The sequence below is a fragment of the Lepidochelys kempii genome, chromosome 7, assembly GCF_965140285.1.
Source record: "Lepidochelys kempii isolate rLepKem1 chromosome 7, rLepKem1.hap1, whole genome shotgun sequence".
Taxonomy (NCBI): domain Eukaryota; kingdom Metazoa; phylum Chordata; order Testudines; family Cheloniidae; genus Lepidochelys; species Lepidochelys kempii.
The window spans coordinates 9226351-9241840 of NC_136386.1; the positions used below are offsets into that span (position 1 = coordinate 9226351).

Consider the following 15490-nt stretch of genomic DNA (forward strand, 5'->3'; position numbering starts at 1 on the left):
CACCTCTGTGCTGTAGAGTAGGGACTTGAAATTTGTCAGAAGCACCACCCCAGGACCAAGGATGTCCCTTTTGCCATTTCCCTGAAAATTTGCCCAAATGTGGCTAATTTATAGGCCTCAAAAAAATCAACAACTCAGTTTACACATGCTCAGATGAGACTTGTTAGAGTTTGGCAGCTAAATTCCCCAAAGTCTCTGTCTGCACTGAGCATGCTCCATCCCCTCACAGCTCCTATGTGCTGACCAGACTGAGCACGTGCCATCCCCATGGATCATGCTTCCTCCTGGGACTGCAAGGCCTAAGAAGGACTTCTCTGCAACTGCTCTTCTCAACCCACCAGCCAGGGGCTGTGAGCAGGAACACTCCCTCCTTTGCATTCAGTGCTCCTGCTTCTGGTGCCCAAGCAGCATGGAGGATGAGGAGGCAGTGGTGGTGACAGCACGTTGATTTGAATGCAGGAGAGAGCGGGAGGTGGAAGAGGAGAATAGGATCAGAGGGAGACGGGCCCCAGTTCTCCATTAACTGAAGTGGTTGAGATCCGTGCAGTGAATCTAAAGGTCCGAATCCCTGTTTTTGCGGGGTCAGTGTGGTTCCACATGATAAGAGGTCTGGATTTTTGGCGTTTTGTTTTGTTTTAAAACAGGGGAAGTTCCACTAATAAAACCTACTTTAAAAGAACATTAAGGTTGCAAAGTCAAGCACTCAAAAACGTCAGGAGATATTAGAATCCAGAACACAGTGGGAACTTACTAATGGCACTGGCAGAGACTCCGCAAGTCCCTTCATTATCAAGAGCTCTAGCCACACGTATTGCACTCGACCCAACTGGTGGCGAGCAGATTGGTTTGTTTTCGAGATCCCATAATTATTTAATTACACTGTGTGGTGCACAGGTTTTTCTCATTAATGTACAGAGCGTAGGTGTACAGAGTACCGGGGTGCAGCGGAACCCCTGAGTCCCACTCAATTGAGGGGGCAGGAAAGCCGTAGGAAGCAGAGTGCACGGCATAAAGCCCCAGTGCACCACAGAGTGACGCTCCATGGAGGCTCCTTCATGGCTTAGTGCAGGGGTTGGATAGCGGCTCGGAAGCTAATGCAACCCTGAGACTGAAGTAGCAGCCACAGATTGGGTAGGTGCTGTCGATCAACAGCCGGAGTGGGGATAGACAACCTCTCAGATCTCTTTCCTGGCAGTGATCCCTCGTGCCCATGTCAGTGGCTTAGGCCTACCTCAGCTGAGATACCTAAAACTCATGACTGTCAGGCCTTGGTTAGCCAAGTGGTGAGCTGAGACTTCAGAACTTCGTGCTCAACTCCACTCACTTTGTTACATCCTCCATCTGCCCCAATCCGCTCTGTTCTGTTCACATGTTGTGTCCAATCTGACATCTAGATTCAGATCTCCGGGGACAGGGACTCTTTTCTTTGTTATTCACCCATATAACACTTAGCACTGCCTACCGTTCAATTGTTCATGCTCTAACTGGCAATGGACATTGGGCTACTCCAAACAAAACATGAAGGAGGGAGGCAGACTGCAAGACCGGGCTTGGTGTAGGTTTAGCTACATGGCAGGTTATTAGATCACTCGGAAGTGAGTGGGACTTGAGCTGCAGTGATGTCCAGAAAAAAAATAATTAAAAAAACACAGCACCTCATCAGGGAGTGGTGGGGAAAGGGACCCCAGAGTAGGAGTTATAAAAGCCTGAAGTACAGTACTCATGCATGCGCCAGTGACAAGGGAACACTCCTTTGGAACATCTGAGTGGTGGAGCTGAGTTCACGTTAAATGGGGTTTTATTTGCATTGTTTGTCTTGCCCGGTAAATGGGGAAAGCCAAGTCAGGTGGACAGCATAGTAAACACAGAATGAATTGTGCCAGCTAGTATGTAGTAGGAGTTTTTTCTTTAGGTGTGTAACCTGGTATTACTTGCTGCAAGGACCTTACATAACATGCACTGCAAGAGACCGGCCAGTGCTAAAAGCCAGGTCAGTGAGGAAATTAAGAAGCAAGACTTTGCTGCCGAAGTACCTGTGGTCAAGATGGGGCGGCAGGAGCGTGAGAGTAAACATGGTTAATTGGCCAAGCGAAGCCAGTTGTAAACGCTCAACTCGGGGCATTTCTCTGTTTGTCTGTAGCAGATTAGCTTTGGAACATACCGTCAATTCCAGAATCTCAGGGAACGTGCTAGTCACCAATGGGCACAAGTCTATTGCTATGGCTGCAAATCCGAACACCAGAAAAGCGTGATTCACTGGAAAATCAGGGCCCCGGTGCTGCAGGCAGAAGACTCACTCTGCTGCCCACACGTATCAGAGGCAGCAGCTTAACCTGCTGTGGGAGAAGAATGGCTGTAGCCTGGGCTCTAACTGCAACAGGAGAGGTGTAGAAAGAGAGCTTGTAGGGAGGGGACTGGCAGGGCGGGGGAAGAGCAGAGTGTGAGGGGGAAATGGGGACCCAGACAGGGAAGAGGCAAGAGTGGGGACAGAGAAAATGTAGCAGGAACCAGACGGATGGGGTGAAAAGTGGAGGAAGTGGGGACCAGAAGGGGGAAGCAGTGTGTGAGGGGCAAAGCAGGGATCAACAAGGCGGGAGGGGAGAGACAGGGAGTAGGGAATAGAGGGGCTACACAGGCACCCTGGATGGGGATGGGAGACTTGGAGGTTGCGGGGGTGACACAGGCATTCTGGCATGTAGCAGAGGGAGTGAATGGGGGGCCCACAGAGCCCCGCTGTGCCTTGGGGAGGGAAGAGACAAATGGGATGCACACAGATCCTGTGGCATGGAAGTGGGGAGAATGGGAAACAACTGCATGGGGGAAGGGGACCATAGGGGAGCACAAGGGAGGAGGTGGGAGGAGTTACAAGGAGTCCTTGAAATAGGAGAGGACGGGAGGGTGGCACACGGAGACCTGGCGGGGCAGGGGAAATGGAGGGATGCAAGGAGCCCCTGGTACATGCAATGCACTTGGCTGACAGAAGATACAAAGAGCACGAGCCCCTAGTGAATCATACACTTACTATGGGGATCATATGTCTGACTGCCCAGCTTCCTCTATGGAAAGGGGTCACTGGCTCGGTGCTCCAAAGGGAGGAAGAGCTCAAGGAGAGAGGAAAAGGGAGAAAAGTTATATAGAGCAGGGTCATTTTTTGCTCCATATGAGCCGGTTGTTCACCAGTATGTTCAGCCTACAGCAAAAGGACTGTCCAGACTTCCCTGGGACAGCAGGGTCACCGTGCACACTGACCCTGGGCTCCCTTAAAGCGCAGCAGGCATCTGGAGATGCTGGCCTGGTAGGCTAGCTAGATTCTGCCACTTTTACTCACATTGAGTAGTACTTTATGCTGTGAGCCGGCCAACTGAAATCCAAATGACCCCTTGTGGAGCAAAGTGCTCCTGAACGGGAATAAGTATCAGAATCTGGCCCCGAGATATTTAAGGCATTGATCTCCCTTCCCCTAGATTAGGGATTCCCTTTGTATTGGAGGAGGAAAAGCGTGGAAACTAAACCGGAGCATAGGACCTAACCTAGAGACGAGCTTCAGAGAAACTGCCCCATAGACAAACGAAGACTACATTCTATGGAGCGCTTCTCCCATGTAAATAGTGATGCCAATACATATTTTTTAATAATTACGTAATTAGGTCACACTTTCTGCCTGAAGGATTCTACGGTACTTTACAAGCTAGGGGGGAAATTCCTCTGAGGCAGCGGACAGGCACAAGGCCTAAATCGCATTTAAGTAGGACTTGGTCCCTCGAAGTAGGACTTAGCTGTCGCTTAAGCCTTGCACTGGTCCTTGGCACAAGGGTGAATTTCACCCCATATAGATAGAGTACCACTGAAATGAAAGCACCAACACATGGCTCACTCCACAACTGCACATACCCATCCAGCTAGGCTCTCAGTCAGGAAAGCATCAGTATCCAGGAAAGAACGTATGCTTAGAGTTAAGCATTTGCCTAAATCCCATTAAAGTCACCGGAAGTTAAGCACACACTTTAAGCTAAATACAGGCACAAGTGCTTTCCTCCACTGGGGCTTTTTTTAAAGTTTCTCTTTGTTTTTTTACACAGTGAAATGTGAAAGAACATTGAGAACAGTTCTGTGAAAATAATTAAGATGCTATTTTAAGCAGTCTTTATCAACCCATCCAGGTTTCCATACTTCCCTCACACCCTCCTATCTGATCACCCACGTTTTGAACTGCATTCCTGTCCCACAATGGGAGCTTCATGTAAAGATCTAGGGTAGGATACGGCCTTTTATATCTCATCATTCAGGTAAACAGAGAGCACAGGTGCATTACGGAGATCCCTGCATCATGTGCTTCAATTATAGGTTGTTGCTTTTAAAGACATTGGGGTTCCTTATGGCATTCAATATGAGTGGAGCAAAAAACAGAAACAAACAAAAAAGAAATCCACACAAGTCTAAGCTTCCCTACCTGGGAAACTACTGAGAAATACCAGAGAACATCTGATCTGTCATTATTAGTGACTAGCCGTAGGTTGCTTCACTAAAGTTGGGAATCTGGTTATATTTTGTAACTGATACTGCCCTTTACTCTGACTGCGTCTCCTTGCCCTGAAGCACAAACGAAAGTGACTACGATGTTTATTGAGTTAGTGTGGCTTTTGAATACATTTGAGGTGCCCATCATCTCATCTGCATTCCAGTTCTTAAATGAGAGTGTTAATTCAACATAAATGTAAACTGCATTTTTGATTATCTCTAATGAACTGAAATCTCACATAACTGTGATCAGCTGTTCCCCAAATGGCATTAAATAACCAGAAAGTAACTCATTTTAGTGTTAAAAGGCAATGGGTCAAATTTATCCCTAGGGTAAATCCACTGACTTCAATGGAGCTATGCCAAAGATTAATTTGACTCAAATTTCCAGACACCCTTCAGATTTTCCAACCACACACAACCGATTGCTCATTTTTATAAGTACAATCAGCCCTTTTGCACATGCAAATCCCACATATTTGTGGCTTTATCTAACTCATTAGGAATATTCAATATACCATCAAGAATGGTTGTGAATCGCATTACTGCCATGAACAGAGATGTGTACGCATAAATACTAATAATCAAGCCCAAGATGTTAACATTTATAATGCAGCAGCCAGGTGGAGCCCTACTGTGCTTAATGCTATACTAACAGTGACAGTCCCTGCCCCAAAGAGCTTGCAATCAAAAAGAAGGGATTTATTGAGGTGAATTAGGGGGATGGTATTGTAGCATATGGTTACATATTCCCAACACAACAAGCAGAGATAGCTAAACCCACAGATATTCAGGCTTGCACTGCCGAGTTCAGAAAAGCTTGACCCCAATCTTATTCTCTTGGCACGGGATCCTGCAGTGTAAGGATCTTTTGGGATGATACCCCAACGTGAAGCCAAGTGAAGACTTAGGTCACAGTGCTACAGTATTGTCTTCAAACCCCCATTCACATAGGTTCTGTTCCTTCTGAGTCTTTGCCAGACTGTACACTCAATGTTATTAGCAATGTTAGTAGCAATGTTAAAACTCTTCCCCTGCACTGCTGCTGTCATGCCCGTGCAGCCTCAGTTTTAACCAGCATGACTAAGAGGCAACAAGTCTGCTTTGATTTTTAATGATCTATAAACAGAGAAATTTCTTTGCTCAGGGTTCATTTTCGTTTCACCAGCTTGGAATGAGAAGTTATACAAAGAGAAGGGCTGCCTGGTTTTACTGTACTTTGTTAACAAATTTATTTCAAATAAATATCAAATAAATTGGTTAGTCTCTAAGGTGCCACAAGTCCTCCTTTTCTTTTTGCGAATACAGACTAACACGGCTGCTACTCTGAAACCTGTACTTTGTTAGTATCTCAAGGCTGATCTGAAACTTTTCTTTACAGCCAACCTCCTTTCTGAATTTTAAGCCAAGCTCCCTCTCCTTATGCTTCCTATAGAAACTGTACACTAGGGAAAACTATTTCTCTCATCTTCTGGCAGTTGTGCAGTGCAAAATCAGGCAGCTGGCACTTTGTACACTAATACCAATTAAAGCACAGGCCTAACGAAATAAAAAGGACTCTCATTCAAACAGTGAAACTCAAAGTACTGAAATAAATTACTGCATGATACACAATGTTTATTCCAGCACTTTGCGCATGATCATCAGTTCATTTCAATACTATATAACTATGCTGTGTGAATAATATTATTTATCAGGGCCAGATGCGAGTCTTCCTGGCTGGCTAGATAACATATATGTTTATATATGGAGTGTTTTTTCCCCTTGCCTTTTATACTGCATACACAAACACACACACACCAGGTAACCCAATGTTTTGATGTGACTAGCATTTATTTTAATAGCAAGTTAGTTCTGGACAGTGGTAATATTCTTCACATCCCATGACTAAATCAGTTACATTTTCCAATTCTATATTTTTTGTGCTTTTGTGCCTGTGTTTCAGTGTTCCCTGAAACAATTTCTACCAACTTCCAAGACACTTACTTGAGAGGACGAATAGACTGAACTTGAGACTCATTGGCTATTAAGCTCGGCCAATGAGGTCCAGAACTCTTAACAAATGTTTACTTTAAAAAAAAAACCAATTTTTGGGGGGGGTGAGGGGTGGGAAGTGGGGTTCCATTTTTCTCACTCTCCCAGAAAAATTCCTATACAAGTGAGATCCACATTCTTGCCATTAAATATTCTGTGTAAGGTTTCCACCCAGCCAGAAATACCAGTTTTTGATCTACGACCCTTTAAAATGTGATGTGTGTGAATGTTAGCAAACAATGGAGTTGCACAGGGATGAATTTGAACTAATATATGGAATCACTATACCAGTTAATGAATGAGCAGATTATTCTGTTTCTCTCTAATACCTGTCAGAATCGAGCTTCACAACTAGGCAGGTTGCATGAAAAACAACAATGGAAGTGCCAGCTGCTTGACTTGACAGTACCAGAAAAATCACAGAAACGTTAGACACTGCTGCATTGGTGTTTATTGAAACATGGTTCCTGTTACAGCAAAAGTTTGGCAGACTGGCACCTGTGGTTTTATTTGATGTGCCCATACAATCCTCACTTAGGATAAGGGAGATTCCCCTTCCTCTGGAGAGCTAATTTATACTTTTTAAAACATGGTAGCATGACATCCTGATGAAAAAAAAAAAGTAGTTTAAAAAAAGTGTGAATTTTTGCATTTTCTATACACAAAACGTTAACTTCCTAACCAAAAAGAGAGAGAGAGAGAGAGAGAGAGAGAGAGTGTGTACCCATGTACATACACTTGTGTATAAATATATATATATATTAAAAGTATGTTCTCTTTGTTCTTGACTTTATGGGGTACTTTCAGGGAAAAAAGTAACCACATTCAAATGAATATGTCTTGTGCACTGATGCAGAGCGGTGGTTGAGATTAATGAAGAACTAAGGTAGACACTTGCATTAGCCATTTAATATTACATATATGCGGGAAGCACATGTATGATGTCAATTAGAGCTGAGGGCTAGCTGCAAAATTCTGATCCAGATTTCAAACACTCCAAAGTCTGGGTATATTTGGATCTGGGGTTTTGGTTTAGCCCCTTTGAAAGCCAGAGGGCTGTGAAAATCGCATCCTGAAACCATCCCCGTCCCATTCATCTATGTACCTGAAGTTGGAGGAGTGTTTAAATTTGAATCCTTCAGTATAATCTAGAAATATGATTTCATTAATACCTAATTTATCAGCCAGTCTAGTGATGGGCTCTAGTACTGGAAAATGCATAATATCAGGTAAATGTTTCAAAAGACATCACACGTTACCTTGTGCACAGAAGATTTTGCATTCAGGAAAAAGAGTTCTACTGTGTTTCTGTCCTTCAGAAAGGAGATGCTTTCAATGTAAAACCTGAAAAAAAGAACAAAGCAACTTTGTTTTCTTACCCAGTTCTATTCCCTCCCAAGTCATTCTGATTTCCTCATTTTTTTGTTCCCCTGCAGTACAGATGGTTCAGAAGAACTATGACTTATTGCATTTAATTTCCTGCCTATTAGTAGGGAACAAGCAGAAGGACCTGTAGGAGAGATAGCGAAAAGGGAATGACAAACACCCTGTTAAACAGGAGCTATTTGACGACTTTTCATCTCTTTTGAAAACCTTGTCAGATTTCAAAGGGGCAAGACATCCTCTTAAGCAGAGAAAAGATGCCCTGGAATTGGAAAAGGGTAACACAAACTCTGTGTTACAACTCGACAAAGCCAATGCAAAATCCACCGTGGCAGAGGGATTAGTGCTAGTGTGGAAGGCTGGCGGAGGCATTACCTTGGAATCACATCGTGTCCAGGAACTCATGAGAGCTCTAGTTCCAATACTTTGAACAGAGAGCTGGAATCTCTGCACTGTTCTAGATTTTCCCTTCCCTCTGAAACAAGGGCCAGTTCAGGAGTGTGCTGTCTCTGATCTCCCTGTCCATAGGTGCGCACAGTCTTCCCCCATGGGGACTGTGGGGACAAGCCGTAGACAAGACTCAGTGAGATTGCTCAGAACAAACTGGAATGTCCACTGGAAATAATACAAGCTTGGAATGCTGCTTCCTGGCTCTGTCCCCACCTGCCAGCCATGCCACCCCGGCCCTGAACCAGTATGGTGGGATCTTATGTGGAGGAAGTGCTGTCAGCTCCAGGACTGGGGAAGCATTTTGCACAGTGGTAGTTCTCCTTCCATGCGCCACCCTGACTGCATTTTGCTTGCACTCAGGTGTGTTAGCAGCCTTCCATACTGTGCGCTGGAGGGGTGCAAAGGGCCCGAAACACTTATCAGTGTCTGTAAGTAGGCATTCCATGGGATTACGATGGAGATGATCAGGGCTGTCACATGGTGCCCTGAGGTTCAGTTGCCAGCATGTGGAGTTTAAGGTTTTATTATCGACGGGGCTGGAGTTCAGCTGCCAGAACCAGAGGGTAGGGGCACACTCGTGTGACCTGACCTCTCTCTAAACATGAAAAACCCAACACTGAGCCCTTCTGATCCAGTGAATCTTCTTCCCCCAAGGGGCAGCTCCCTCTGTTCACCAGCCTGTCAGAAGCCCCTTTTTGTTTGACTAAATATAGCAGGTGCAAGGGCATCTGTTTACAGTGTGGCCAAGCGGCAAAGCAAAGCTCGACAGCTCTTAGGAATGCTTAGGAATGTGGAGTCCTCAAAAGGACAACGAATGTTTTCTTATTTGCAAAGGCTCACAACCAGGAAGCGCTTGGCTGATTTGCTAAGGGAATTCTTTACACATGGTGATTCCAAAGGCTTTGTCTAAAGCGTCTGCCCTTTCTTCCATGCGGACCCTTCTGCTTTGAACCATCCTCCCTCCTCTTCCAGTGCCAAAAACCTCTCCATCTACTATCAAAGCCTTCCTGAAATCACATTTCCTCTCTGAAGCCTTGCTCCCCTGGCCTCTCCTGGACATGCTCATCATTGTGAGCTTGTACCATTACTGCGTGCCTCTGCCCTCTCCTGGCAGTATAGCAGTACTGATGCTGACATGTCAGAGTCGGAAACAAATTCTCCTTCAGCTCAAGTGGAAGGGGACTATACTGCTTTTTAGGGAGGATCTCAGTTCTGGCCTCACTGCCACTGTGCAGACACGGGCGGCCATGAGGCGATAACGGTCACGTTCTTAGATGGTCAGGGCTGGCTCCAGTGTCATATTTACTTGGATTTAAACTACCAGAAAAGAATGCATGTTTCAGGCTCTAATCAGTTAAAAATACAAAACCAATAAAACAATAGCAAATCTCACAGCAGCCCTCAAAACCATATCCTGAAACTAAATTCCATGCCTCTTGGATTACCAAGGGACCCCCCATCTTAGCATACAGTATTTTCTATGGCAAGATGGGCAGGGATCACAGCCCAGATACTGACCTCAGCTACCTGGGCATCTGTCATAATTCCAGTAAATACAATGGGAGTTATTCCAGAATTACACTGGCATAAATGAGACCAGCGTCCGGACATAATACTTTATGCACATACACAGAGCCAAGCACCTTGCTGTCACTCTCTGGAAATACTAAATAATAATAAAAACAACAACAAGTTCTGTAAGTTGCTTTTGCTTTGTGCTTTTCGCCTGATACTCACTTGGGCTATTACCCTAAACAGCACCAAGACTATGGACATTACTTACGAAACGGTGCCTAGACAATGAACATCTATCATTCTGGAAGCACTAATCTCTCAAATCTATGTAAAGCAAGATAACCCAGTCCCGTAAAGCCTTTTTTAGCTATATCGCTGCAAGGTATGAACAGTTCATGATCAATGCATAGGCTTTGCAGAATGAGGGAATATTTGGGGCCACATGGTCCAGTCCCCTAACACAGGTCTAACACAAGGTGGCTAATTCCTGAGCACCTCCTTGTAGCCAGAGGTCACCCTGCAATGCTCCGCTGCCAATTTCTCCCCTCTTCAGGGCCGTTTCATAACTCCCAGTCCACAGGTAATCAAAACATTCCCTTCCTGGGGCCCTATTTATTGAGTCCTTACACACTGGGCCTCCAGGCCCCACGCCCAGTTCAGTCTCTCTCTCCTGACAGGCCCCTGCCCCAAAGAGCTCGCAGTGTAAATGCGGAAGCTGACCGACAAAGGAGGCTACACAAAAGCCCGGGAACAGGGAGGATGCTAATTTCTTCTGGCAAAGGTATTAAAAAGCACTGGGGGAAGAGAAGGCATATTCCACAAAAGGCTAATGTTCACATTTGCTCTTTATCCCCCAGGCAAATCTCCTTGATCCCTTCCATCAGTTATTTTGTGTTTACAAAATGGCTCTTCCTTGCTCCTGTTTTAAAACCATGCCTTTTATACCGAGCAGGCACAAGGCTTGTTTAAACCCCAAACCAGGAGGCGTTAAACTGGCAGGAGATGTGCAGTATGAAGCATCGGCACCATTTCTACCTCAGTTCTGGTCTGAGTCAGCATTCGGAGGCCACATGGCCTACACAGGCCTGTGCTGTGCCAAGCATGAGCGCCGCGCTCTAGCCTTGCCTCTGCCTTTCCACTGAAGCTGTGTGCACACAGCGCTGACCCTAGCCTTTCGACGGCTCACATCTGGGTTTAATTGAAGAATAGACAATGACAAGGCACATGTGTTAGGGAGAGATAAGCATGCGGGCACTAACCAGCCAAGACATGTGCCAGGGTGTGAAAACCCACTGTCGCTCAAACGTCAGAACTATATGCAGATCTTAAAGGTACTTCTATTAGAATATATATTTTCTGCCGTGCTAAATAGTTGGTGTATTGTTAACCATTCCTATATCCTCCTCTTTTCCTTTCTAAAGGCCTCTCCATGCACTACCTACTTGCTCATTTTAAAATAGTTTATTTAAGCTTTTATGCCCCTAAGATGCAAACTCTACCCCTTAGTGCTTGGGCTTAAAATTAGCTTCCAGCAGCTTCTCCTCCCAAGTCAGTTCTTTCTCTCCATATTAACTCTTTCAGTGCTTTCCAATCTCCCATCTTGTAAGGAACACTTCTGTATCTTAACAGGTCCTGGCCTAGATCTTCCGTCCCAACCAAGGTGTGCACAGCACAGCTCAGGAAGTATGTGTGTAAAGGTGGCTTTAAGATACCTTTGCGCCCCCCCCGCCACTTCCGACTGTCTATGCACAGTTCCAGTCCTCTGATGCGAGTCAGGGCAGGCCGAGGTCAGTGGATCTCTGCCAGGACACAGGGTCTTGCCCACATGGAATAGAGCTCTTTACATTTCATGAAAGAATAGGGAAGATTAGTCACGCGACCAATTTGATGGCCAAGTCAGTGACAGTATTTCTGCCCTGTTGCCATGTAAGTGACTGAAGTTCAATACACAGACTCAGTTTCTCATTTCCTGGCCAGAGGCACTGAATGTTTAGGAGGGACAAAGGGCCTGTAATAAATACATTTAAAGGGAACAAATTAGTTTTGGTTTTGTTTTTAAAAAATGGGGGAAGGTGGGAAGCTACAAAATCTAACAAGAAGGAAAGCATATTCAGTGAGTACCAGGTTTGAACCATCCCCTACTATGTCCTAAACACAGACAGCGCAGTCTTGTGGTACCTACTTACCTATGCTACACAAATCACTGTTCTCTCAGCGTGCCTTACAAAAACTTTTAACAAACTCAGCAAAAATCTAGCAAGAAGTTGTGTCATATTAGTACTGGAGAGTGGAAAAGATCAGCCTAATTTCATTTTTCAGACTGACTGAAAAGGAAAATAGTAGCAGCCAGCATAACTGGGGAAAAGTAAATTTAATGGTTAGGAATTAGTATAGTTTAACTAATCAAAGTTGTTAGTAGCAATTCAGGTAAGGAAGCTCTTTAAGTATAGGATTCTTTAAAAAAAACTACAATGTCTGTTTAATTTAATAAAAAATTGTTTTGATTTAAAAAGGGAACAACCAAATTTCCAAAGTATCTCATAGCTAACCAGCATTTATCCAGGAGTTAATTGCTTTCTAAAAATAACACATATGGCTTTGACTTTTATTTCCTCTGTCGAATTAATCATCAATTAATTATCCTCTATCAAATTAATTATTAATCCTTTGAAACAAAAAGCTATAAATACACTAAATAATAAAGACACCAAACCTGTAATGTGTGGTATATATAGAAACATATAGAAAACAATTACTTACCTAACTGCAAAGTACAAAGTTGCTGGACCTGGTTTCTTGGGCAAGTCATGATCCAGAACTCTATGATCTAACTGCAGCCATATATTCTGGCCTCTGTAGGAACAAATGGGGAGTGGAGGGTGGGGGGATATGGAGGGAGAGGAACAGGTTCCATTAATAATACTGAAACAGATTCCCTTCAGCGCTCGCATTTGCTCAAACCAGCATTTTAAAAGAGCTGGACTGAGAAATCCTGTTCACACTGAAGTCTGGGACAAAACTTTCAACTCTTCAATCGAGGCAGGATTTGGCCAAATGTCTGTTTACTTACTAGCACTTTCAGACGTTGATATACTTTGCATATTAGAAGAACTAATATGTCTCCCCTCCACCTTAAGGCAAGATCTTGCCCTGCTGTTGTAAATTGGAGCAGTTCCACCGATTTCAAAGTAGCCATTCCAATTTACACCAGCTGAGAATCTGGCACGTAGTCCAAGGATGGGTGCCCTTTAGAGTGAAAAGATGCTGGTTCCATAATCACTATGTCCGTGGTGAGATTGCAGAGCGTTGTGCTGTCATTTCCCAGCGTCTATTGATGCAGACCCCCAAGATGAAGAGCCTGTTTTTGACAATTGTTAAGTCAAATGAAAGAGAAGGGCGAGGTACCCACATTTCATAGCACGGCTTGTCAGTGTAGGCACTATTATCTAGTCAGGCAGGTGCCCATACAGACTCTGTTATTGAACACTGCAGCGGCTGAATCAGTTTAGGGCAGTGTCCACAGGGAGTGACTGAGAAGAGAATACATGCCTCCACAAGCACCATTTTTAATAACAAGCGGGAACAGAGTGGGTGACATGGTTTGCTCCTTGCTTTGCCCCGTGGATTAGCTCGGAGAGACAGGCACTCAGTGATGCCTAGTGCTGCCATCTGAGAGGTTCTGGCATGGGGACAGGCCCCCAAGCTGGAACAGCATGACTGCCCCCCAGAGGTGACAGGCTCACACTCCAAACACTGACAGGCACGTGGCATCTTTAGCAGATGTCTATAAATTCTCTGGCATTTGTCAAAATTTCTGCTTGCTTTTTTGGGATCCTAGCAGCCCTTATGAAATACCCAGGGAGTGCTTTGGAAAATCTCAACAGGTGGAACTGCCACTAAGCAATTAACAAGGGAAAAAAAGTCTCATGGAAGCTCTCCTGGGAGGTCGGGAGGAGTACAAACATCATCCCAGAGGTATTTATAGAAGAAATGCTGGAAGAAAACATTTTCTGACAGTGGAAAGGGCAAGGACATTGCAAAAACATTCCAAAGAGAGTCCCCGGGAGGAAAGCAGCTCTTCAAAAAATACACCCATGATAGTGCCAAGAAGGGCTTCAGAAGCAGACACCTCCTCACACAGGGGTGATACCCAGCTAAGACGACATCCTAAAGAGCATCCCCCACTATTCCTCTCCTACCCCACCCCCAAAACCCCTGGGGAGGGCACTGCCTCTACAGCTGTGGGTTGACGCACAGCTTTGTACAATGGGAAGAAAGTTGGTCTTGTGATTAAGGGTGTCTTTACTGTCACAGACTTCCTGTGTGACCTACAGAGATAAGGGATGTGCTGAAAAGGGCGAGAAATGTCCTAGGTAGGGCAGGTATTACAGGGCTGGTGTTAATCAAGATGTAACTAGGGCCAAGATCCAGTTCCACTGGCTACTGTTGCAAACCTCCACCCCTCCTGAGCTGGGCTTGTTTTTGGCACGGGTCTTCTGCCATTTCTGGAAGCTGGGATGTGGTTGCACTGGAAATGCTTATTATGAGGGAGTATAAAGTGACTCGTGCAATGTCATGCAGTAAAATGGACCCTGAGACTAGGCAACATGCCCACCAATGTCAGTCAGCTCGAAGGTTTCACTAACAACTGGATGAGAGAGGAATTTAAGGAGTTAAAATGCATGCTATGTTTGCAGCTGTTTTTGGAAGACTGCAAAGTGGTTTTAGACTTCTACAAAAATAAGCAAAAGGCACAGAAAAAGGGACAGTTTATTACTATGTTATCTGACTTCAGATTTCTCTGCCGTTATGCCAGTTCGGGATTAAAGATTTGTTTATACTGGCTTTGAGGCCAGAAAATACTAAAAATGCTTGCATATTCCCCCAGTTTTTTTTAATTGTACAGAGAAGGCATGCATGAGCATGTGAAGGAGAGAACACAATCAACTTTTCCACCTTTCACTTGTAAGACAAATAAGAAAGGGCAAAATAAACCCAAGCAGGATTTTATAGAACTGCCCTTCTGTTTTGTCATGGTGTGTCATCCTGACTCAGCTGAGGACCATTCTAAGGGGGAGGAAAACCATCTTTGAAAACAGGAGTCATCTTTAGATCATTGTGGCTTGGCCTGGAGTCCAATTTCTGTGCTTTGTGGGATGGACTGAGACATTGGTTTGCAACAATCATTTCACCAATTGTTTAAAAAAAGAAATACAGATACTTACGTATCATCTATAAATGTTATTCCAAAATACTCCTTTTCTTTGAGGTTGAAATGTGATGCCACCAGATCCAGTAACTCCCGAGACAAAAGTTTGGGCTATTGAGAGAATCATCAGCACATCATTACATTCAGCTCAGCCATTTTATTTTTAAATTAGTCTTCTCTGGGTATGTTACCTTAAAGGGACATTGCCACATAGTTTAAAGAACCATGATGCAGTCTACTACCCAGCTAGATGCCATGAAGCCTCGTGCTCTTGGGTGTTGACTTCCCAAGTACAGTCAAGACCCCAAACCCCGGTTTACCTTTCAGAACTGCAGAAATTTAGAACCAGACATAAATGACTACGTGGTTGGGGAGCAGAGG

General features: G+C 44.6%; 1 protein-coding gene across 4 annotated transcripts in view; it reads right to left on the reverse strand.

Annotated features, from left to right (window-relative positions):
- Window positions 1-15490, reverse strand: part of FRMD4B (FERM domain containing 4B) — a 145942-nt gene that overhangs the window by 68049 nt on the left and 62403 nt on the right. For all 4 annotated transcript variants that reach the window (XM_078853549.1, XM_078853547.1, XM_073351065.2 and 1 more), the window contains exons 3-5: window positions 15126-15220; window positions 12661-12753; window positions 7812-7896 (exon numbers count right to left, since the gene is read on the reverse strand). In XM_078853549.1, the coding sequence (XP_078709675.1) occupies window positions 7812-7896; window positions 12661-12753; window positions 15126-15220 (273 nt within the window). The remainder of the gene's footprint in view (window positions 1-7811; window positions 7897-12660; window positions 12754-15125; window positions 15221-15490) is intronic.